General features: G+C 55.8%; 1 protein-coding gene across 1 annotated transcript; it reads right to left on the bottom strand.

Annotated features, from left to right (window-relative positions):
• Positions 1-871: 871 nt before the first annotated feature.
• Positions 872-24,574, bottom strand: CCDC102A (coiled-coil domain containing 102A). Its single transcript, XM_055233193.2, has 9 exons — positions 24,418-24,574; positions 16,047-16,778; positions 13,348-13,574; positions 9,601-9,709; positions 7,255-7,371; positions 6,697-6,906; positions 4,924-5,094; positions 3,969-4,072; positions 872-1,426 (listed from the first exon to the last, which is right to left on the bottom strand). Exons 2-9 carry the CDS (start codon positions 16,629-16,631, stop codon positions 1,297-1,299), a joined length of 1,653 nt encoding a protein of 550 aa, XP_055089168.1. The 5' UTR covers positions 16,632-16,778; positions 24,418-24,574; the 3' UTR covers positions 872-1,296.
• Between the last annotated feature and the right edge of the window lie 1,009 nt (positions 24,575-25,583).

Here is a 25,583-nt window from a genome sequence, read left to right as displayed (position 1 = left end):
AGGGCTGCGGGAAAAAAAAAAAGGGGTTGTAATTTATTGTGTCCACACCTACCTCTAGGTAAACTTCTATCAATACCTGAACTTCATCCCCTGTGCCCACCTGGCAAATCCCTCCTCTCCAGGGAAAACCTTTAGGTATTTAATATAACTAACCTTTACCGAGCTCTGGGTTAATCTATCTAATTCTTGTGACAGCTCTGAGACATCTTATAAATGAAGAAACTGAGGCTCAGAGAAGGCAAGTAACTTCCCAGAGGTTGCACAGCTAATAAGGGGCAGAGACATGAATCCATTAGGGGCCAGAACTGAAGTCTCTAGAGTAGACACGCACTGTACTTTCTTCCTTCTCGCCACAGGAGTGGATACCAGACTGCTCAGCAGCTCAGATGTTCATTCATTCATTCTTTGTGGGGTTTTTTTTGAGACTGAGTCTTGCTCTGTTGCCTAGGCCGGAGTGCAATGGTGTGATCTCGGCTCACTGCAACCTCCACTTCCTGGCTTCAGGTGATTCTCCTGCTTCAGCCTCCTGAGTAGCTGAAATTACAAGCGACCGACACCATACCTGGCTCATTTTTGTGTTTCTTTTTGTTTTTGCTTTTTTTCATTTTTGTGTTTTTAGTAAAGACGGGATTTGGCCATATTGCCCAGGCTGGTCTCGAACTCCTGGGCTCAAGCGATCTACCTGTGTTGGACTCCCAAAGTGCTGGGATTGCAGGTGTGAGCCACTGTGGCTGGCCTCATTCATTCTTCTTCACACTCACTCATTTATTAAGTTACTTGACATTCCTGAGCTCTGGTTCAGTGTCAGGTGCAGGCCGATGCCGTCCCCCACAACCCCCGCCCACATCTGCCACACTTTCAGATGCCCCAAGAACTTGAACTTCATTTATTACAAATAACTGGGTTCACTGCATTGTATGATGAACAGCGAAGCCTAGAGAGGCAGCCCAGGCTGGGGCTCCAACAACCACCCCCGACATGCCCAGCCCTGCATGAAGTCCTGGGTGTGTGAGGTCATCTGAACTGGGCCTTGGAGCTGTCCTGTATTTATAAAACCAAATGGGTCCAAAGACTCCTGGGTGTGTGTGTGTGTGTGTGTGTGTGTATAACATAGACTTCCTTTCCACAGGGTGTTGGTAGGTGGGACTGTTGACGCCATCCCTGGGAGAGAAGAAAGTCGGCTGTGGCAGGGACTGGTCCCAGAGTGAGCCTAGGCGCTGCATCAGTTTGAGTGGCTGGTTAGCCTGGACCCTGGGCAGGTATGGGGCGGCCCATCCTGCCCAGCCACAGGAAGCTCTAGGCCACCTGGATTTGCAGGTCCTCATCCTCATCCAGGTCACTGGCTCCATCCCCGGCCTCCTCGGTGCCAAAGCGAGCACTGCGGATCTTCCCGAAGAGGGGAGCGTTCTGCTGCTGCCTGCGGAGCCTGCAGGGTGGGGGTGACAGGAGGTTAGAGCAGCCTGGCCGGTAGTCCCCGCATAAGGCGGCTGCAGCTGGTGCTGGAGCAGTTAAGCCTTCCCTGGCGCTTTCCCTGCTGTCTCCTCTCCTGTAATCTTATATGATGGAGGTGCCATTATCACTCTCATTTTACAAGCAAGGAAACTGAGGTACAGAAAGATGAAGTCATTTGCTCAAAGTCACACAGATGGTGGGGAGTGGGGCAGAGCTCTGAACTGAAGTGGGTGGTGCCAGAGCAGCTGGGCAGTTAGAGAGGTGAAGGAGCTGGCTCAAGGTCATGCTGCGGGATTTGAACCCAAGCCTGGCTCTCAGAGCACAGGGAGCAGAGTTGGTTGGTGGCGACAGTGGGGGCTGGGCTGAGCTCTCTATATTCCCAGTGTCAGTGAGAAAGGGCTCAGCCCTAGTTCTTCCTCACATTAAAATTCCTAAAGTCAAAATTTACGAGGAAAACTTTGACTCTAAGAAGGGCTGGTGAAGGAGATGCCGATCCCTCCCCCCAACCCCCCAGCAAAATGGCCGCCCTGGCTGCATCTTACTGGAAGGCATGAATTATTAACACGTAAGGGAGGGGCACAGGCGGGGGCCTCCATTACTGCACAGTGATTTAGTGAGCTGTCCCCGGAACATTAAAGCACAAAAAGTTGGAAAATAAAACGACACAGCGGTCCTGGGTGGCCCCACCCTCCCTGATGGAAGCACTTGAGAGGCCCAGCAGAGCCTGCCTGCCCACTTCTGGAGTTTATGGCTCCCGAACAATGTGACCCAGACTGCGAGAAAGCCCCAAGGCTAAGTGGTCTTTTGAAGGGTGTGTGCTGCAGGGTCAGAACGGGCAGAGCCAGCCAGGCATGGGTCCTGACTTGGACCCACACCTGGGCCCCTGCACAACACTTTATGGGCATCATTCCAGGCAGATAGGGAAATCGAGGCTCAGTTTACCATGGCACAATAGCTGTTAGGTCTCTGCAGCCCATACTCTAAGCCACAAGATCTCAGCAAACAGCAGCATATAGTAAATGCTCAATAAATAAGGGCTTGGATGGCTGATGGCCAGGGGTGATTCTGCCTGGCCACCCACCAACTGTGTGGCCATGGAAAGACTTACCCTCTTGGGCCTTAGTTTCCTCATCTGTCAGCCCCCTCGGAAAAAACATCTTTCCTTTCTCTCATAGAAGCAGCGTGATACTAAAGCACAATATGTAACCCAAATATAAGCCCCTCCCCAGTGGTAGTGGTAATAGTAGTAATAGCAGCAGCTGCTGACAATTACTCAGCATTTATTATGTGCCAGGTGTCTTCTTTCTTTCTTTCTTTCTTTCTCTCTCTCTCTCTCTCTCTCTCTCTTTCTTTCTTTCTTTCCTTTTTTTCTTAGAGATAGGATCTCACTCTGTCTCCCAGGCTGGAGTGATCACAGCTCACTACAGCTATGAACTCCTGATCACAGCTCACTACAGCTATGAACTCCTGAGCTCAAGTGATCCTCCTGCCTCTGTCTCCCAAGTAGCTGGAACTACAGGCACACACCACCATGCCTGGCTAAGTTTTGTATTTTTTGTAGACATGGGGTCTTGCTATGTTGCCCAGGGGTTCTCGAACTCCTGGTCTCAAGCAATCCTCTTGCCCTGGCCTCCCAAACTGTTGGGATTACAGGTGTGAGCTACCATGCCTCCAGGTACTTTCATAAGAATGGATCAGCTCATTTAATACTCATAACAGTCAAGAGGTAAGAACTATCATCATCCCCATTTTACAGATGAAGAAACTGACACAGGTTAAATAAGTGTCCCAAGGCCACACAGCTGCTAATGCTGAGCCAGGCTTCACATCATTCAAGCAGTCTGGCTGCAGAACCCAGCATCCTCTATTCCACGAAAAGAAGAGAATGGAACTAAGTGCATTCTCAAGGCCCGGCACAGGTCAATGCTGTGGCTCCCATGCTCCTTGGGCCTCCCAGCTGTGAAGTGGGAGGGACCTGGACTGAAGTTTTCTGATATTGCCTGGCTCTGTGATTCACAGAGTGCTGGGATGGAGACAGGGTTGGGGGAGGGAGGCAGACTGTGCTGGGTAGGGCCTGTTGGTAGTGGAGGGGATCCAGGCCTGGGGCCCCTCCACGATTCCCTGCTCACCAGTCTCTCAGATCCCTGCTGTCCTGGTGTCACCTGGGCCCAGTAACCCTGAAGGCTGCTTATTTGAGCCCCGCTGGCCCCACCCACTGCCCCACCCCTTAGGCCTGACCTCTTCAGCCCGTTCTTCCGGCCCTCACTCCACCCACCAGCCCTCCTGCTAGAGGAGACAATTCCAGGGCCTGCAGCTGGCCTGACTTCCTGCACCCCCTGCCCTGGTTTCCTGGCTCTGGCCCTTCCTGCCCGGAGGGGACAGGATTCTGGCTCCAGGCACCTGGATCTCTTCCTTCTTCGTCTCCCCCTCCAGCCTTGGTTTGGGCTCCATCCCTGACTGGAGGGTTCCCTGGCTGGAAGTCTCCACCCTGTTTCTGTTCCCTGCCCGGGGCCCACCTGGACTGCAGGTGCTCCAGTTGCACTTGCAGGTTCTCGCTCTGCTCCGTCTGCTCGTCCAGTGACCGCTGCAGCTTACGTGCCTGGTTGTGGGCCTCGTCCAGCTGTGGGGGTGAGCAGGGCCGAAAGCATGAGGGTCACCCAGGGCTGGGCAATGCCGGCCACCCGCCCAGGGAAAACCACTCCTACTGCCGTTCCCTGGGAAGGTGCTCCTCCGAGAGCGCTTGCTCCTTGAGGTCTAGGCTAAGGCTTACCTCTTCTAGAAAAGCATCCCTTTGGTTCCTCTCCATCCCCTTTGCCTCCTCTTGCACATCTACCCATCCTCCCAGGCCCTGCACTACTGATGCAGCCATCCACCTCCTATCCTTCTGTCCCCATCAGTCTGTCCATCAGACCATTCGTCCAGGGAGATATTCATCTGCCCATGGAGACAGTCACCCACCACTCCCCATCCATTCATCTAATCAGCTGCCCATCTAGCATGCCTAGCCATGCCTTCCCGCTCTCCCGGACACACCTATCTTCCCGTCAACCTGGCCTTCTTTCTCCCTCTGCATTCGTTTTTCCACCCACTGACCCAGTCAGCTGTCCATCCGTCTGTCCACTGTGTACCCATCCAGCCATCATCTGTTCATACATCCATTGGATCCACCCATCCATCCGCCCGCCCTGCCTCTCTCTCCCATTCATCCATCCATTCATTCCTTCACCCATCGGTTCATCCATGCACACATCCATCTTGTCTTCTGTTCATTTTTCTTCCCATCCTCCCACCCACATGTCTATCCTGCCATCCATTCATCACGCACCTACCCACTCTACCCTGGGCGCCTCCTGAGAGCCAGGCTTGTGCCAGGCACCAGGGGCTGAGAATGGAGAAGCCAGGAGGTCCCTGCGGCCCCTACTCCTCCCTGGCCAAGGTCTGTGGCTGCCCCTGCCCCTCCGTGGTCCTCACCTCATCCTCAGCCTGGGCCAGCTCCTTCTTGAGCTCCTCCACCCGCAGCCGCAGCTTCTTCACCTCGGCCTCATGCTGCTCCACCCGCCGGTTGGCATGTGCCAGCTCTGCCACCTTCTCCTGGAACTGCTTCTTCAGCTTGCCATGCACATGCTTCAGGTCTGCCAGCTCCTACAGGGCACAGGGATGGGGTGGGAGGGAGGGGGGATCAGTATCAGCCTGGGCGCCATGCCAGGGAGTCCCACGAGGTCAGGCAGTTCTAGGGACGCTGGGTGTCTCTCCCTCCCAGAATCTCTCCATCTGTTGTCTGAAATATCAGCAGTAGAGGTTTGGCTGAGCAGCCAGAGGCTGGAGGTGCCTTCTAGGGAGGTGAGAAGGCTGGCTGGGTGGAACCTGTGGCTCCGGTTTGGATGTGTAACTTTCAGATGCTACTGGATCTGCCCTGGAGCTGTTGGAGCAGGGTCGGGTTTCTGGGGAAAGGTGAGGTCTGGAGTCTTCAGGGGCATATGGCATTGAAAGCCCTGGGTTGGGAATGAGCTAGGCTGGGGAATGGGTGGGTGTCTCAGAGCTCAGAGTGGTTGGGAAGAGGAAGGGCAGCCAGCAAAAGAGGTGCCCACCCCAGAGCTCTGTGAGTTCTCCAAGCCTCAGTTTCCATTTCTGTAAAATGGGAATAGGCATTGCCTAAAGGTCTCTTGAGTCCATCCTTTTTGTTCCATCTCTACCGACTGCAACCTGGTCCAGGTCTCCTCCCTCTCTTGCTGTCCAGGGAATGTCAACAGCTTCCCCCCAGCCTATCTTCCCATCCTCTGCCCACACAGCCTGCTCATACTCTCCTCCTGCTTTAAACTCTCTCGAGGAGTCCCACCACTCCTGCCTCACCTACCACATCCCCCCGCTCACTCCCCTCCAGCACACTGGCCTTGTTCCTCCAAAGCTCTGTGTCTCTTTCACCATGGACATTTATTCATGTTATTCCTAACTTCTCTCCATCCCCTCCCCTAAATCCACACATTACCAGTTAATGGCTGCTTTTCCTGGAGAACAAAGTTTATTTATTATTATTTTTTTGAGACGGAGTTTCTCTCTGTCACCCAGCTGGGGTGCAGTGGTGCAATCTCAGCTCAGTGCAACCTCCACCTCCCGGTTTCAAGCGATTCTCCTGCCTCAGCCACCCGAGTAGCTGGGATTACAGGTGCCCATCACAATGCTGGGCTAATTTTTGTAGTTTTAGTAGATATGGGGTTTCGCCATGTTAGCCAGGCTGGTCCCAAACTGCTGACCTCAGGTGATCCACCCGCCTCAGCCTCCCAAAGTGCTGAGATTACAGGTGTGTGCCACTGCGCCTGGCTGAGAACTCAGTTTAAAATGTCACTGCCTCCAGGAGGTATTTCCAGGACCGTGGGCCTAAGCCAGGTCTCCTGGTATCCCCTCTTCTTGCTGGTGACCATGAAGCTGTGTGATTGGCATGAATCTGTGTGACAGAGAGAGCCACATGTACATCCCCCAAGTGAGCCTTCAGCTCCATGAGGGGAAGAGGGGAGGCCACATCTGTCTGTTCAGTGCTGTGTCCCTGGCACCTAGAGTGGAGCTTGGCACACAGTAAGTGCTCAATGAATGCGGCTACTACAAATACCAACTGGTCTAGCACACAAGGTGCTGAATACATGCAGCTACCATAATTATCACCAGGCCTGACACATAGTAGGGAGGCTGCACTCTGTCTGGATGGGGAGGTGGTGGCCCCAGCACTGGCCACTCCACTCCTTGCCCCACCTTGTTCTTCTCGAAGAGCGCAGCCTGGCTGGCCCTCAGGTCGCAGTCCAGTGCGCTGGCTGTCTGCCGCCGCCGCCGGGCCAGCGCTTCCTCCAGGTCCCCGACCTGTGCCCGTAGCTTCTTGTTCTCCCGCTCAAGGCCCAGTTTCTCTGTCTCCAGCCGCTCCCGGCGGCCCCACTCGGAGGCGTTTTCGGCCTGCAGCCGCTCCATCTGCAACAGGGCAGGACAGAGTGAGGACTCCCAGGGGAGGGGGCATGCAGGGCCTAAGCTGGACACCCCCGCCACCTCCTGGAGCCATTTTTGGCTCCAGGAAGCAGATCCAGCTGCATTGGCTATAATTAAGCTGGGCTCATTTCATGGTGTACAGGATGTGAGGGCGCTTCTGGTCTCTGTGTGGGAGAGAGGCCTGCCTCTTGCAGATCAGGACACCATTGGATGTGGCTGGCCCCCCTCAGAGCACAGTCCTGGCCCCTGCCCTGTTCCCAGTGACCTGCTGATGGAGGCAGGGCCCCAGGACCCCTAAACCCAGGTCCTCCTGGGTCCCATCCATGGCCTCACCTCGCCCCTCAGCTCGGCCATTTTCCGGTCCATGCTGGAGCGTGCACCGAGCTCATCTTCCAGGTCCTCAGACATGCGGCCCAGCTCGTCCTGGTGCGCCTCCTTCAGGATGCTGAGCTGCAGGGATAAGGCCCCACCTGCTCATGAGAACCACCAGGATATAGCCTGGAACCAGCTCCGGGGGTGGGCGCCAGTGCAGGAGTGCTCAGCCTGGAGCCTGAGGCAGCACCCAATGGGGCAGGCACCAAGTATTCCAAACAGACCTCGAATCTGACCACTTCTGCTCCTCCCAATGTCTTTCCTCCTCATTGCTGTCTAGCCTCCCAGTGTCTACTCCTGGCCCTTCTCTGTCAACCCGTTTTCCACAACACCAGCCCAGAGGGAGCTTTTAACGAAGATGAATGCAATCATACCACCCTCCTCCCACAGAGCCCCTGATGGCTCCCAGGTGCCTTAGGGTAAAGTCCAACTCCTCTCCACGCTCTCACGAAGCCCTGCACGATTGGACACCTACCCGCCGCTCTCCCCTTAGTTCACTGTACTCTAGGCACCATGGACTCCTTTCTGTTCCTCAGACACACCAAGTTCCTGCCCACCACAGGGCCTTTGCACATGCGTGGAACATTCTTTCTGAGACACTTCGTAGGACTGATTTTTCTTATTCTCAGGCCTTGACCTAAAGGCCCCCTCCTTAGGAATGCCTCTTCTGTCCACCTGGCCTGGAGGAGGGGCCTCCTCAACCCACTCCCCACTGGAAAGCTAGCCTGGGAGGACGGGGAGCTTGTGTGTCTGTCCACCTTTGTGTCGTTGTATGGCCTGGGCACAGGGCCGCCCTCAATGTACAGTGACTGATTCCAACACTGCTTTGCACACAGGTGCATCAGAATTGCTTGGCGTGCATTTAAGACAATAACATTTCTTGCGGTGTACAGCAAACCCCAAGAAACTGCTGCTCCCTGCAACACACGGATGAGTTCTCAACACACAATGTTGAGGGAGAGACACCAGATACAAAAGAGAACCTTCATAATTTCCACTAAATTATACATTTGTGTTTCACTCACTTTTCTTCGAATGATTATACTTCATAATTTGAAAAGACTAAAAAAACAGGGTCCTGGACCCAGCCCCGAAATGTGCTGATTCAGAAGGGTGGAGGCGAGGTCTGGGAATCTGTATTTTAGGAGATTTCCTAAGAGATTCTCATGTAAGACCAGTCTCGGTCCCCTCCAGGATAGTTTCAGGCTCTGAAGTTCTGTGATCCTCCCAGCTGCTAGAAACCCACCCATCCAGTGTGGCCTTCCCTGGGTGGCTGCGCCCTCTGGTGGCCACTGAGGCCTGCACAGGAAGCCATAGTGGCAGCTCAGCCTGCTCTGAGCCCCCACACTGCAGTGGTGGATTCCCTTCTCTGGAGCCTCAGTTTCCCTATCTGTAAGATGGGGACATGAGGACCCAGCTCCCTGGACTGCCATGAGGCTTCGGTAACACCTAGTACAGATAGGAACCCAATGATTGCCACATCCAGACTCCTCATCTTCATCCTGGTCTATAAGGCCCCCTCCTGCGGCCTCGCCTCTCACTTCCTGCTCTCCAGCCACTTGGCCCTCCCTGTTTCCCGCACACACTGGGCTTGTTCCTGCCTCAGGACCTTTGCACCGCTGTGCCTTCTGCCAGGAACACTCTCCCCTGTATCTTCTCAAGGACAGCTTCCTCTAGCCCCTTTAGGTCTTGCCTCAAATGCCACCTTCTTAGGCCTTCCCTGATCTACCACCCCATTGCTCTCATTCTGTTTTGACTCCTTCATAACTTATGAATCTGCCTGGTGACTGTCAGTCTCCCATGCCCACGGCCCCCACAAAGTGAGCTCCTGAAGGCAGGGACCTTGCCTGCCCAGCACTCAGAACAACTCAGAAAAAATAAAATAAAATAAATAAATAAATAAAGCCAGGCACGGTGGCTCACACCTGTAATCCCAGCACTTTGGAGGCCGAGGCAGAAGGATCACTTGGGTCCAGGAGTTAGAGACCAGTCTGGCCAACATGGTGAAACCCTGTCTCTACTAAAAATACAAAAATTAGCCGGGCATGGTGGTGGGCGCCTGTAATCCCAGCTATTCAGGAAGCTGAGGCATAAAAATCGCTTGAACCCAGGAGATGGAGGTTGCAGTGAGCCGAGATCACACCACTGCACTCTAGACTAGGCGACAGAGCAAGACTCTGTCTCATAAAAAAAAAGAACAACTGTCGTATGAATTAATGAATGAATTCTCTCTTCCATCTCCACTACTGAAATTCAACAGTGTGATCCTGCCGCCTCCAGGAAGCCCCTCTGGTCTCCAAGACTCACCTGCTTGAGCATCTCCTGCTTGGTCTTGCTCAGCTCCTCATACTTGATCTTCCACTGGCTGAGCTCTCCCTCTAGCTTCTCAATGTTCCTGCTCAATGCCAGTTTATCCCTGGGGAAGGGACAGATATGGGGGTGAGCCCACCGAGGCCCTCTGCTTGGAGTCCTCACCAAGGGTGGCCCTGCTGTTTGCGCTCCGCACTTGTTGAGCCCAAGTCCAAAATCCTTGCCTTGGTATTCAGGCCCAGGCACCGTATGTGGCTAGAAGCACCCTGGCTTTGCAGTTCTCCTGGAACTGCATTCCCTATCCAAGTGCAAGTGCCCAGCTCACATTGTGGGGAGGTGGTCAGGGTTCCAGAGCACTGAGCATCCCCGGGCAAGTACCTCTCTCCTGCTGCACCCCAGGCTCATCTGAAAATGTCTCTAGGAGGTGGCGGCCCCAGCACTGGCCACTCCACTCCTTGCCCCACTTGTTCTTCTTGAAGGGCTGTCAAAGACCACCCTGATCCTGTCTGTTTTCTAGACTATGTTCCCTGCAAGGCTTGGTCTGAACACATGGTTCTGCAGATAGAAACACTGGAAAACACTGTCCAGTGACCCGAAGAGAGGGTCCTCTCTTGCCATCGTCACTGTGTGGGATCCCTACACCCTCCCATAACCCCCACCCTGCCTTGATCTTGAATAAGGCACTGTAGGTAACAAGTATGATGCCTGGCCCTGGCAGAGTAGGTGCTCACCAATGGCTGAGCTCAGCATCACCTTCCAGCACGCTGCCCTTCATGACCCCACACCACACTGGCCTCTCTCTCTGAGAGTGGAACACTCCACGCCTCCAACATGGGGTTCCCAGAGGGGACAACGTCACCCTGTAGGAGGCATGTTGAAAACCCATGGCGACGTTTTTGCCTATCACAATGATTAGGGGTCATTTAGTGGACGGGGTCCAGGGTGCCTGACTCCCTGCAATGCCCTGGGCATCCTGCCCATCAGGATGCATCCTGCATCCTACTGAACGCATGCACAGCCCACCGGACATTGCTCGGGGTGGAGATGATCTGAGCCTACAGCCTCATTCTGATTTACATCGAAACAGAAAGTAATTTTTATACTAACATACACTGAATTTTCTAGGAATGGAATCACTGTATAAACTGAAGGAAGACTACACTTTTCTTTGTTTTTAGAGACAGGATCTGGCTCTGTTGCTCAGGCTGGAGTGCAGATCACAGCTCACCCCCTGGAACTGCACTCCCTACCCAAGTGCAAGTGCCCAGCTCATATTGTGGGGAGGTGGTCAGGGCTCCAGAGCACTGGGCATCTCTGGACAAGTACCTCCCTCCTGCTGTACCCCAGGCTCATCTGTTAAAGACCACCGTGTTCCTGTCTGTTCACAGCTCACTGCAACCTTGAACTCCTGGGCTCAAGTGATCCTGCCACCTCGAGCTCCCAAAGTACTGGGATTACAGGCATGAGCCACTGTGCCCGGCTGCACTTTGCTTTGTTCAGAACTTTACCAAAGGCTGTTCATCTCCCAAGAAAGCTCATCACAGTGACACCACTTGTGTCTTTGAGTTGCTAACTCTGCACACCTGCATGAGTTGCTAACTCTGCACACCTGCATGAGCCGCCTTTGCAGCTGTCCTGCAAGGTGACTTAAATGCACAGATACATGTAAGCCTTCAACATAGCACCTGACTCAGAGCATGTGCTATGTGTTTGCTGTTATAACTATCATCACTATCATCCCATTTAAAGATACCCACTCTGACCACTTCACCATTTCTTCTAGAGGAGCTATGCCTAAGCACTTCCATATCACAACACGTGTATTTTAAGTTACTTTCAGGCTGGGCACGGTGGCTCACACCTGTAATCCTAGTGCTTTGGGAGGCCAAGGCAGGTGGGCTGCCTGAGCTCAGGAGTTCGAGAGCAGCCTGGGCAACATGGTGAAAACCCGTCTCTACTAAAATACAAAGAATTAGCTGGGCGTGGTGGTGTGTGCCTGTAGTCCTAGCTACTCAGGAGGCTGACACATGAGAATTGCTTGAACCAGGGAGACAGAGATTGTAGTCAGCTGAGATAGCGCCACTGTACTCCAGCCTGGGCAACAGAGCGAGACTCTGTCTCCAAAAAAAAAAAAAAAAAAGTTACTTTCACTTCTACTTTATATTTCAGTTAGTGCACTAGGTTGATTTTTTTGCTTGTTTGGCTTAAACAGTCTAAATTTATTCTCTCATATTTCTAGAGGCTAGAAGTCCAAGATCAAGCTGTTGGCAGGGCTGGTTCTCTGAGGGCTGCGAGAAAAGAATCCATTCCATGCCTCTCCCCCAGCTTCTGGCAGTTTGCTGGCCATCTTTGGTATTCCCTGGCCAAAGATGCAACAATGTCCACAAAAGCATCACCCTGACCTCTGCCTACATCTTCACAGAGGCATTATACAGAATTTTTTTTTTTTTTTTTTTTTTTTTGAGACAGCATCTCTGTCACCTAGGCTGGAGGGTACTGGTGCATTCATACAATCACAGCTGCCTCAGCCTCAAACTCCTGGGCTCAAGCGATCCTCCCGCCTCAGCCTTCCAAGTAGCTGGGACTACAGTGGCACAGCCCCGTTCCCAGCTAATTTTTTTTTTTTTTTTTTTTTTGTAGGCCAGGCACAATGGCTCATGCCTGTAATCCCAGCACTATGGGAAGCTGAGGTCGGTGGATTACCTGAGGTCAGGAGTTTGAGACCAGCCTGGCCAACACAGTAAAACTCCGTCTCTATGAAAAATACAAAAATTAGCCGGGTCTGGTGGCGCATGCCTGTAATCCCAGCTACTCAGGAGGCTGAGGCAGGAGAATCACTTGAACATGGGAGGCAGAGGTTACAGTAAGTTGAGACTGTGCTACTGTACTCCAGCCTGGGCGACAGAGTGAGGCTCTGTCAAAAAAAAAAATAAAACCATGATTTTTTGTTTTTGTTTTGTTTTGCTTTTTTTTTTTGAGACAGAGTCTTGCTCTGTTGCCCAGGATGGAGTGCAGTGGCACAATTCCGGCTCACTGCAACCTCCACCTCCCGGCTTCAAGCAATTTTCCTGCCTCAGCCTCCTGAGTAGCTGGGATTGCAGGTGTCTGCCACCACACCTAGCTAATTTTTGCATTTTTGGTAGAGATGGGGTTTCACCATGTTGGTCAGGCAGGTCTCGAACTCCTGACCTCAAGTGATCTGCCCACCTCAGCCTCCCAAAGTGCTGGGATTACAGGCATGAGCCACTGCGCCAGGCCCAGCTCATGGCTTTCAATATCATCTCTTCACTGGTGACTCTTGCATTTTTATCTCCAGCCCAGGCCTGTCTCATGAACTCCAGACTCATTCACGTCCTCAGCTGCCTCCTTGCCATCTCAAACTCACATGTCCAAAACCAAGGTCCCAGCTGCAACCTTCCAACTTCCCTGTCTCCATTCCCTGCTTTTACCCTGCCCACAGCCCTCTCCCCCAACTAGAAAGTAAGTTTCAGGAAGACAGGGGCTTCTGTCTTATTTACGGCTGTATCCTCAGGGCAGAGCACAGTGCCTGGCCCAGAACAGGTGCCTGGTAACGTATTATTTGAATGAGTAAATAAAAATTTGCACTGAGTTCTCGGGTGGAACACCACTGCTCTACAGTTCCAAGACACTTGTCATCTTCCTGAGTCTAATGTTCTGTGATTCTGAGGGCGCTGTAGCACGGCCTGGCCCTGTCCCTGCCCCCTCCTGCCTCCCGCGACTCACTCTCGCTCCTTGAGCAGCACCTTCTGGGATTCATCCAGCCGTAGCCGCAGGGCGGTCAACTTGGAGGCCTCCTCCTCCGTGGCAGCTGTGTCCTCCCAGGGTAGCCGGCTGCGCTCCTGGCGGCCTGAGCTGCCCCGCGGGCCCCCGGCCCCCAGGCTGCGCGCCTCCCAGCAGTCCTCAGACTCCTCTGGCGTGCTCTTCAGCAGGCTCTCCACCAGCTCCAGTTCCTGCGGGGACCAAGGTGGAGCCTGGACCGGTGGCCTCCAAGCCAGGCCCTGGGTCTGAGATCAGCTTGATGGGTAACCTTGGGCAAGTCACACAGTGTCTCTGGGCCTCAGTTTCCTCTTCTGTTGCCTGCCTCTCCATCTCTGGAGAAGGAAGACACGCCCTGCTCTGGGCCTCCCCCTTCACCTCCTGGAGCTGCAGAGTGTCAGCCACCAGGGTTCCCTGTATCCTAGAAGATTTCCCAGGAGAGGTGGTGAGCTCCCCGTCACTGGAAGTATGCAAACCTATGGTGGGGCACCGATGGGAACAAATGTTGAAGCAGGAATTCCTATAATGGCTTAAGCCTAGATTCCTTCCAAAGGAATTCTAGCTCTAAGATCCTGTTTTTTCAGAGGCAAACAGTAAGGCATGGGAAGCCTGGTGGCACGGGCAAGCAGTGCCTGTGAGGAGAGCCAGCTCCCAGACAGGAAGCAGTGAGAAATTAGGAACCCAGGGCCAAGCCCCCTTCCTCCTTGCCATTCTGCCCTTCTTCTCCGCCCCTGCCCATCTCCAAGGCCTGTCTCTGACACAAACCCACAAGGACCACAGCCCCTGTTCCAGCTTCTCCCACAGCCTTTCCAGATGAGTCTGGGCCAGGCTCTTCCTGGCCTGGCCCTCGGTTTCCCTAGCTGGACAGGAGCAGTGGCCCTGAGGACTCCCTGAGGGGTGAAAGCTACTCTTCCGTATCTCAGATTATTCAGGTGGAGGTGGCACCTGGTCCAAAGCCCCGTTTTATGAATGGGGAACAGGGAGAGGAAGGACTTGTTCTGGACCACAGCATGAAAAGGCTGGGCTGGAGAACAAACTCAGACTGCAAGCCTAGGGTGCCTGCCACTGCCCACAGCCCTCTGGCCTGTGACCGACAACTGGAATAAGGATAGGACAGGAACAGCATTGTGCGCAGTGAACACCACCTCCAAACACCAGGTCGCCCCAGGGAAGAGGGGACTTCAGCCACAGGAGGCAGCAGTGCCCGCGCTACCCTACGGGATGGAGAGGGCTGGGCAGGAGAGAGGAGGGGGCAGTCTTATCTGGAGGAGTTGGCCTGTCCAGGGACTGAGTGGGGACAAAGCTGGGGATCTGAGCTTGGACCTTGCCCCTAGATGGCTTTCTGGTAACAGGCCTGCTGGCTCAGGAAAGGGTGCCCTCTGCACCCACTGTTAATGCAGCAGCCATCCTGATTATTACCGTGGACTCTGGAGCCAGATTGTCCAGGTTCAAACCCCAGCAAGTTGTCACTGGCTGGCAGACATTGCTGCTTTTTTTTTTTTTTTTTTTCCGAGATGGAGATTCACTCTCGTTGCCCAGGCTGGAGTACAATGGTGTGATCTCGGCCCACTGCAATCTCCACCTCTCGGGTTAAAGCAATTCTCCTGCCTCAGCCTTCCATGTAGCTGGGATTACAGGTGCCCGCCACCATGCCCGGCTAATTTTTGTACTTTTAGTAGAGACGGGGTTTCACCATGTTGGCCAGGCTGGTCTTGAACTCTTAACCTCAGGTGATCCACCAGCTTTGGCCTCCCACAGTGCTGGGATCACAGGTGTGAGCCACCACGCCCAGCCCAGACCTTGCTTCTGAATCTGTGCCTCAGAATCCTCCCCATGGAGCAAATATCTTAGAGGGTTGCTGTGGGGGTTACCTAGATAACGCACATGCTCGGCTAAGTGCTGCACGGACGCCCAGTGAATGACGGCCGTTGCTATTACTGCCGTTTTCCAAACTCACCAGGCCCTCTCGGCCTCTAGACTTTTTGCACAGGCAGTCTCCATCAGCTGGAATGCCTTCGGGCACTTTTTTCTTAATTTTTATTTTTTAGAGATGGAGTTGTTGCCCAGGCTGGAGTGCAGCAGTATAATCATATTTCGCTGCAACCTCGACTTCCTGGGCTCAAGGGATCCTCCCGCTGCAGCCACAGCCTCCCAAGTAGCTGGTACTCCAGGTACGAGCCACGTCGTCCTGCCCTCCTGGCACTTTTCACAGCTAATTCCTACTCATCATTCTAGTCTCAGCTTGAATGTGACCTCTTCCAGGAAAGCTTCTGTGAAGCCTGCGTCAGGGACCTCCTCTGTGATCCCAGTGCCCTGATTTCTCCCACCGCTCAGCTCTGATTGAATCAATGGATTCAGCTCTGCTACGAATCGGCTAACTTCCAGGCAAGCTGCTGGATCCCTCTCCTGCTCAAAGGGGATGATTCCTTGGTTCAGTTGACTTCTCAGGTGTGGGAGTGGAGGGATCACAGAACTTGGGATTCTCCACCCTGAGGTCTCCGGAAGGAAGATGACGTGAGGCCCCTCAAGGGTAGAACCCGACCTGTAGAAGTGAAACCTCCAGGAGGCCAGGCCTTTACTAGCTCGTTTCTGAGCCCAGCAGCTCAGGCCAATCGGCCCCGCCCACTTCGAGACTGGAGCGCGAACGCCCCGCCCGCGCCGCGCACCTGGCTGCCTGGCGGCCTCTCGGACCCGACGTCACGCACTGGCTCGCGCTCCGCCTCCGGCTCGGGGCCGTCGCGCGTCTGATCGGCGAGCCCCCGGGCGCCCCTCAGCCGCGCCAGCTCGCGGCCCCGTGCCTCGCACTCGCCCTGCGCCTCCTGGCGCTCGCGCCGTGCGCCCGCCAGCTCCTTGGTGAGCGCGTCCAGGCGCTGGCGCAGCTGGCGCACCTCCTCGCGCGCGCGGTTGCGCTCAGCGCGCACCTTGCTCCATTTCTCGCGCCAATTGGCAGTGCAGTCCGACCACCAGCGCATGGTCTTCTCCATCTGCGCCGCCCGCGCCCGCGCCTCCTCCAGCTCCCGCAGCCGCAGCTCCTCGCGGCTCTCCCAGTCGCCGTCGGCCAGCAGCGTGGGCGCTGGGGGCAGAGGCAGTGCGGGCGGCGGCCCGGGCGAGGGCGTGCCGCTGGGCGGCGTGGGCGGCAGGGAGTCGGCAGGACCCATGCGCTCCGGCGACGGGCTGCCCAGGATGGTCAGGAGGCTGCCCTTGGACAGCTGCGGGGACTCGGCCAGCCGAGGGCTGGGCCCGTGGCTCATGGTGCGGCCGGGCGGGCCCTGGGCTCGAACTCGCGGCCGGGCTCAGGGGCGGCTCCGGGGACGCGCGGCGGACGCGATACAACTGTGCATGATGACGCCGTGCCCTGCTTACGTCTGGGCCACCGGGCAGAGGACGCCTCCTCGGACCTACGGGAGAACACAACCGTTGTTGGACTGTGAGCACCGTCAGTCTGGAAGATCAGCCGCGCTAAGGCCCTGGCGGAGGCAACAGAACGGCCAAGGTGGGAGGAGAGAGTTCTATTCCAGGAGAGTCCCAGTGAGGCAGGATTGGTGGAGCAAGGGCCCGCAAAGGCCTCCTCAGTGGCCTCCAGACTCCCTGCTCCAATCCCTTCACCCAGCGGCGCTGATCTGAAACCTTGATCTGTTCTTTATTCTCCTGGTCCCGTCTCACACACTGATGGCTTATACTATACTACTATCCAACTTCCGCACGGGACCCAGGCGGGGGCACCGGGCTGGTGCCAGGAGTCCCCTCCCTGCCTTTTCCTGCACGGGGCTAACTCTTCTCATATTTAAGACTCTTCTGAGATATCACTTCCTCCTGGAAGCCCTCCTGGAGCACCTCAGGCCAGGTCCATCAGCCCCTTATGTGTCTCCATCACTGCACTAACTTACCCTCTCATTTATGTGTCTGCTCTGTACCTTTAACCAAGGCTGTGAGGGTTCGCTGTGGTCCATGACTGGGTCCTGGCCACTGTTTTAGTCCCAACACATGACGACAATGATATTTGTGGAGGGCAGGCCACAAGCCAGGCACTGTGCCCACGGCTTTAGGTGAACGATCTCATTTATTCCTTAAAGAGTGGAGGTGAAGAAAATGATTACCTCCATTTATGGTATCTATGAGTCCAAATTCAAACTCTAGTAAGGATTTGCCGAATGAATGCACGCACTGGGGATGATGATGGAAATAAACCAGTCCTCAGATGGAAAGGGCTTCTGAGAGTGCAGCAGGATGTTCTCTCCCCTTCTCGCCGGAACCACCCCTCCCTGACACCCTGACTCACCGCAAACAGCTCTCTTGTTCTCTGTGTCTCACTTCAGCGTCCCCATCACGCAGCACTGGGCTCTGCCATTTATGGGCCATGCACCCCCTCCTTAAATGAGAGGCATGTCCCTCTCTGTCCCCAGTCTCCCTCCACTGCGGCCTCTGTTGACTGCCACCCACCAACAGCCCCTTGGGACATCACACCTTTCCTTCCTCATTAGGCAGAGAGCCCTGGTCCACAGATCTTCACACCTGCCCCTAAGACCCACCCTTTCTGAGTGATCAGTGCACTGTCGGTGGGACTTTCGGCACTGGCTGTCCCCAAGGCTGCCTGGCAGCCCTCTATGTCCCCTCTCCACCCTCTTCCAATCTCTAACCCACCTCATTCTCAGCAGATGATCTATCATCATGGTTTGCAGTGAAAAAGGAAGCTGTCAAGCCCCACGGCCCCCTCCTCTCTGCCCCTGAGCGGACAGAGGGGTTCTCCTTCCTTGAGCCGAAGGCCTCCCTCCTGCCAGTCCCACCCTAGCCAGTGACGTCCTCTCCAGGGGTCTTACCCCTGCTGAAGTGTCTCCAGACACCTTCTTCTCCCCTCCCCTGGCACCTCCCTTTTAAGGCCTTTCCAAAGTGGTCCACACTTGCTGTCTCCACTCTGTCTACCTCCTTGGCTCTCTGTCACCCGGCCACCTGTGCCAGGCTGGTTTCCAGTCCCCTGTGACGGTGTGCCCTCTGGACCCACCATGGCACCTGCTTCCCTGCCTCACTTGCTTCCAGGTCTTCCTCTCCAGGTTTCCCCTCCTCTCCAGCTGCTCGTCAGCCTCCCAGGTGAACCCCCTGGGCTTATCCCTCGAGTGTGACTGTCATCGGGCCCTGGGCCCCCTTCTCCTCTCATGCTATCCCTGCCCGAGCCATCTCGCTATGTCCCCAACTCCAAGTCTCTCTCCAGCCCAGGTTGCCCTCGGAGCCTCCCATACCTCCAACCGGATTCCTGATAGACGACTCAGGCTCATCTTGGTCGAAACAGAACTTGCTGCCTCCATTCCCCCCGTGACCAGCTCCACCTGGATGCTCCTCTGGGAGAGGGCACTTCCTCACTCCTTCCAGAGAAGGCACTTCCTCACTCCTTCCAGCTTTGGGGGCACCCTGAAATCTGCCTTCTCTCCTCCCCCACCCACCGCCAAACCTTGTCAGTCTATCTGCTGTGCATCTGCCTTCCATCCACCTTCTTTGTCCACAGTCACTAACCTGTCAGGGTCCACACCACCTTCACTCACCTGGGCAACAGTACCCACACCCACCTCCCTGCCCATCATGCACTTTCACCTCCTTCAAATCCATTCTCAACAGCAATAGCCAGAGTGAGTTTTTATAAGAACCTGACCACTCTGGTGGCCCCTCCCTGTGTCATTACCAATACTGATTCCTTCCTAGCCTCAATTCTAAGGTTACTCCTTCTAGGACTCAACTCCAAATACTCTCCAATCCCAGCAGGAGCCGCAAGCCACTGATCCCACCACTGCACTGCCCACCCCCATGTCCCTCTCCTTCCCAGCTCACCTTCTGTTCTCCTAATCTCTCCCTTGCCAGCAACCTCTGTGCCCTAGGCCCCTCCTGTTCTGGCCTCTCCTGGCAAACGCCAACCCTGTTCCCGCCACTGCTTTGCCCACTCTTACCTTCAACTATGGGCATTGGAGGTTTACACCACCACGTGGGGCAGTATTTTTTAAAACTCGTGACCTTTTGTAAAGGTTCCTCCGTGCTGCTCAGTGACCCCGCTGCATTTCTCTAGGCCGTGTGCTGTTTGTTTATTGTCTGTCTGCCTTTACCATGCATGAGGTCTAGGCCCAGCTCTGACACCAACCTCATGTAAGCCACTGTCCCTTTCTGGGCCTCAGTTTCCCCATGTATAGAAGGGGGGACGTGTGAGAGAGACCAGTGCTTCTTCATCAGGGTATCCTTCAGATTCACCCGGACACATGGCCCTATACCTGAGAGAGTCATGTTTGGTAGGTGTGGAGCTTGGAATTTGCATTTTATTAGTTTGGGATATTTGGGTATTTGGCAATGCTTTCTTACTACCCACAGTTCCATAAACACAACATGTACATCCCGACCCTGATAACATCTGTGTCACACACCCAGACACAGCCATACAGATCCAGGCTCTGGTTCCATGTACACCACTGACACTCCGGGAGATCCCTAGCAGCCTGTGCCTCTGTGACCCAGTCTCTCCGACTGTGCAGTGAGCTGGCTGGCCTTGATGCCGGTGTGCATTCACAAACATCTGTGCACACACAGACATGCAATCCCATGCACAGATGCAAAGACCCAGGGGCAGACACACATATGCTCAGATGGACCGATAGGCACACACAACTGCACGGCTGCATGGAGAGATATTCGCCTGTAGACACAGACACGCCTGAAGACACGCATGCCAGTACACTGACACACAGGTACAAGGACATGCAAGGAGACATGCTCATCCCCAAGCGAAGCAGATACACACACACACACATACACACAGGCAGACACACACACTCCTCATTTTCCTGGCCTAGCTCCACATAGAGAAGCTCTTGGAAAAGAAAAACAATGTGAGAGCCTGTGGGGGAGGGGAGGAGGAGGAGGAGGCAGGAAACCCGAGTGCCAGCCGGTAGCTGTGCTGGGTATGGGGGCCCGGGCCCTGTCTGCTGGGTCCTTACCGCAGCTGCTGAACTAGGAGCCTGGCAGGGAGGGGGCCACTGCCACATCCTCCCTGCCTCTGGGAGCTGCCAGTCCTGGCACAGGGCTTGGCCCGGAGAGGGCCACCGGCTCCTTCCAGGAATCCAAGCCTGTTGGGCAGGGCCAGGGCAGGCACCACCCAGGTCTCTAATGGCTTCCAGGCACCCACGCTAAAGGCAGAGATGGGGGCTCCAGACTCAGCTCGTTCTCCTTCCCAGCGGCCTGGCCAGGCCCCTCCTAGGGGCTGGGGGAGGAGGAAGGGGCACAGCAGGAGCAGGGAAGTTTTGGAACAGCACTCCTACCTTTGCATTTCAGGCCCAGGGTCCCCTGGAGCGGGTGTGTGGGAAGGGGTGGGGGTCGGGGTCCTCAGGGGAGTTTTCTGGAGAAGCCCATCCTGCCCCCAGCGCACCAGGAATCCTGCACTCCCACATAGACCCAAGGGCAGCCAGACCCTGCCTTGCAACGCCTCCCCCTACCCTGCCCCACTCATACAGCACAGCCCTGGGGAAACATACTCACATACAGCCCCAGTAATACACACATACACACACACACACACACACACACAGCCCCAGGGACCCGCACTCACACACAGCCCCAGTAACGCTCACACTCACACATGGCCCCAGGGACCTGCACTCACACACAGCCCCAGTAACATGCACACTCAACACACACACAGCCCTGGTAATGCACACACTCACATGCAGCCCCAGTAACATGCACACTCACACTCACACACAGCCCCGGTAACGCACACACTCACTGAGGGGCAGCAGCAGCGCAGAGCATGGCTCACAGTCGTGGAGATGCCCCAGCTGCCCTGCCCGCCCCTTCCACCAGGCTCAGTGCCCTCTTGCCATGGGGTGTGTATGTGCGTGGGGCGTGGCCTCCTGTCCCCTTGGCATCACTGCCCCACCAAGGGACAGGTCAGGGAGGGACCAGCCACCACAGGCCCCGGGGAGCCTTTCCTACCCCACCCTCCCTTGTCCCGCCTCCCAACAGGTCTATTACTGCTTTAAGTCTCTGGGTTTGTATTCCAAATGCCCCTGTTCCAGACTCCAAAACCCCCACCCATCTTCAAGTTCAGCTGCCACCAACTCCAGGAAATGCCTTGATCTCCCCACCCCCACCTCCACCTGGGGACCACAGCCCTACAACCTCCCACAGCCAGGCCTGGCAAGCTGCCATCTCTCTTCTGGCAGTACAGGCTTCCCCCATCCAGATGGGACACTTGTGCCACTTAGAGCTTCTGGGACAGGCCCCACAGATACTAGCTGATTAATGCTAGCTGGTGGGCTGGAGAGCAGAAGACTGAATTATGACCTCATATCCCCTTAGCTGGGCAGCAGAGCTGAGTGGGAACCAGAGCTCCTGAACCCCAGCCCCACAGCTGTGCTCACTGGTAGCTCACTCCAGGACAGAAACAAGAATATTTTGATCTGACATTTGCTGCAGGCTAGGCCCTCATCAGCCCTGACCACAGAAAGTGACCCAGTGGTTCCTGTTGCTTGTGGACTTGTCTGGAATATCTCTCCTTCCTTCATCAGCAAACTCCTACACATCCTTCAAAACCCACCTCCAGTGTCCCCTCCCCTGGGAAGGCTTCTCTAACCTCTCTGCACAGAGTATGCTCCCAAAGCACCAGGCACCTCCCTGTTCTACAGCAAAGGCCTCACTTTGAAGTCCACGAACGAGGACATCAGCACAGGGCCCAGCATACAGCAGATGCGTGATGGATGGAAGGTACCCCTAAGAAGGTGGTACCACTCTTAGGGGTACCCTTGTGACCATGCAGAGTTTGGGAAGGTTGAGTCATCCTAAGGATCAGGAGTCAGTCCGTGGCCAGGCTCTGAGACAGGTAGGTATCTGAGCCTGCCTGTGGCCAGGGTCGGAGTAAGAGGTCATCTCACGGCCAGGTCGGCTGTCCCACCTTTTATCTGGGGAAGCCTAATTGACCCACTGGGGAACAACGCTGTGTTTTGTCCTCAGCATGTTTGGATGGGTCTCTCCGTATCAGTGGGAGGAATGAGCAATGCCAAGGCCTGGACAGGGGCCAGCTGAAGGGATGGGGAGCCCAGTGGCCCAACCCTTTCCCCCAGCTCTGAAACCCTGTAGATCCTCCCAGAGCCTTTCAGGTAGGGCCCTGGGACAAGCCCATGGCCACAGGCCTGGCTGTGGACAGAAAGCAGAGCCCAGTGGGAAACCACAGAGGACAGCCTGATTGAATAAGTGCAGGGCCCAAGGCTGGTCAGCCCACAGACTGCGGGCACCTGTCCCTGTGACCTGCTGCCCAGGCTCCAGCTGTAGGACCTCCGGGGGTAGCTGGCTGGTGGGAAAGGAAGGGATGGGGGCTAGGCCTCCAGGCTGGACCTGAGCCCAGGGGTACGGACCCCTGGCCTGTTCCCAGGTACCCCCATCTTAGACTGAGGAGCCACAGAGACAGCCTGGATCATTGATTTGAACTCCTTTCTTTACATATGGACCAACTGAGGCCCAGAGGGACAGCTACGTGTCTGTGTCCACACCGTAGACCAGCAGCAAGGCTAGGGTAGGGAGCTGGAGATGGGATGCCTCCTTTTCTGGATCTTAGCCACCTGAGGGGCACAATGCCCCCGGGAGCACCTACACGATGGGGTCTGCAGGCACCAGGCCAAGTGGATACGCACAGCTGGGATGGTGGGGTGAACCTTCATGGGGACCCACCCCAACCCCACCCCGACCCCAGCCCCACCCCTCTCAGCAACACCGTGAACTCTTCACTCTCGTACAGCAGACATCCCGCTAGTCCCAGCTCCATCACTGATATGCTGTGTGATATCTGCAAGTCCCTGCCCTCTCTGGGCCTCAGTTCCCCTACCTACTGGATGGGGAGAGGCACTAAAAACATTCCTAAACGCTCTAACAGGTGGGCAGACCTCGCGAACCCAAACCAATCCAACCCGCACAAGAGCCCTGGAAGAGCGGGGGTGGGAAGGTGGACACCACTCCCACCTAAGGTACAGAAACTGAAGCCCCAGCCCTGCGTCGCCTTAGTCCTCACTTAGTCGCCCCCTCCCAAGCCGCCGGCCCTGCGAACCGCCCCGCTCCCCCTAGCGGCGGGAGGAGGGTGTAGGGGGTTCCTGGCCCGCGCCGCGCGGTCCCGCCCACCCCACCGCATGGCCCCCATTGGCAGCCGCCGCGGCTCTGGGCAGGGAGCCGTGCTCTGATTGGCCAGCGCCGCCCGTCCATCCCATATTCGCCATGGCGACCACGTTGGGTCCCCCGGGAGAGTTCCAAATTCCGTCCCCGCCCGCCGCCCCCTCCCGTCCGGCCCGGGCCGCGGCATTCCGGAGGCGCCTCCCCTCCCCCATCTCCCCGCGGCCCCTCCCCACCTAAGACCTGGGGTTCCGGGGGGTGAGGGAGGCCGGGGAGGGGTCTAGAAAGTTCTGCTCTGAGTTCGGGGGTTGCCGCGGGCGCCCCGACTGTGTCTGCTCCTCCAGCACGCCCCAAAACTTAACCCCTTCCTTCCCGCGGAAGGCGCGCGGCCTGGAGCGAGTTCCCGGGTCGCCGTTGCCTGCCGTCCCCCGGCCTGCCGCCCCCGCTCACCTCGGGCCGGGACCTGCGGGCTCCGGACGTCCGAGCCGCTGCGGCGGGGTGGAGCGGGCACCGTGCAGCTGCAACCGCCGCCGGAGGGGCCGAGGGAGGGCCGCGGAGTCTCCTCCTCCCTCCCGGGGGGAGGGGAAGCAGGGGGAGCGGCGAGGCCCCCGAAGCGGTCGCAGGCTGCGGCCCCGCTGTGACCCCGGCCCGCCGAGCTGCTGGGGTTGGGGCTCCAGCCTAACTTCGGGGCGAGGGGTGCGGGCCGGGGCGGTGGGCTCTGTTGCAGAGCGGTCCGGACCCCGACGGAGGCCCCACCCCCGTGAGGGGCCGAGAGTTGGAGGGGGGGGCTCGGCTTTCTTGGTTCAGGTTTCCTCAGCGCCAACTACGTACGAGGCGCCCCCCGCTGAAACGGCTACCGCGGGTCCCAGCTCGGCACGTGGAGCGAGCTTACCAAGTCTTCACTGTTGTTACCTGCATTTTCCCCTGGGCCAGCTCTGCCACCGAGTGGAAGTGGGCCAACAAGTCTGTGCCCATCGGGCCTCAGTTTCTCTTTCTGTACAACAAAAGGGTTGACGAAATCAACCTCGCGCTTGTTAAGAGGTGGGGGGCGCGGGGAGCACTCGGCCCGACGGGCGGAGACTTTTCTTTGCATTGCGATGGTGGTTGGCAGGCCCTGGGGAATTACGGTAATGCGCCTTCGGGGGCGCCCAGCTGTTTTGGGGCTTTCTCTCTATTGAGGGTAGGGTGTTTGTGGTCTTGACTGGAAAGCCGGGACAGGCGTCTGGAGGGCTCCCCACCACATCCTGTACCCTGGAAGGCCCCCGAGGTGAATCTATTTAAAAGAAGACCAAAAATTCACCAGGATGGTGGGGAAAACCTGGCCTGATTGGGATTTTACCTAGAAAAAGAAGCTAAATATTACGAAGATAAATTAGTTTTACCCCATGATTAACGGAGTTTAGATTATGATTGCAACCAGGCACGCCTTAAAATGAACCAAGAATGAATCAGATGTTAACACTGGAAGTCTTACTTTTTCTTGTAATAGTTGAGTATGTAGCATCCTTCCCTTCTGAATTAGTTTTTGCAGTAAGAGATTCATTTTTGCAAAAATATTTGAGAGCTTCCTCAAACTCAAGGATCACTCTGAATCCTTTGATAGTCCAGTGCCTTTTTTCGGGTCTGGGTCACTTCCCTTGCAGACGTTCCCTTTCTCTGTGGGCAGCGGCTGTTCCATTTCTCCTGCGTTGCTTCCACCAACTTCATGAAATCCCATACTTTGCAAGACTGGCAGTTTCACTTGTCGATTCATTTGCTTTGTATTTGTTATGCGTGGCTGAATGTTGACAGCGTCTGTTCACCAGCCAGAGATAGATAGGGGATATATGTGGGGTTTGAGTACTCAAGAGGACAAGGGCATCCACGTTTTACAGCTGAGTAAATGAAGGCTCAGAGGCTCTTGGCTCAGACTTGCACAAGGTCCTACAGCCAGTAACAGCCTTGGATCAAGAGCCCAGAGGTCTTGCCCAGAGTTTTTGGAGGTGGAAATGGGGCTAGGGAAGGTGGTGGAGACTGAGTTGATGGTGCACGTGAACTCCAGCTATAACCTCATCACTATCAGGCCTTCTCTCTTAGGG

This window comes from Symphalangus syndactylus, chromosome 11 (assembly GCF_028878055.3).
Source record: "Symphalangus syndactylus isolate Jambi chromosome 11, NHGRI_mSymSyn1-v2.1_pri, whole genome shotgun sequence".
Classification (NCBI taxonomy): Eukaryota; Metazoa; Chordata; class Mammalia; order Primates; family Hylobatidae; genus Symphalangus; species Symphalangus syndactylus.
Note: the sequence above shows the minus strand (reverse complement) of the source record. Positions and strands in the feature narration are given on the sequence as shown.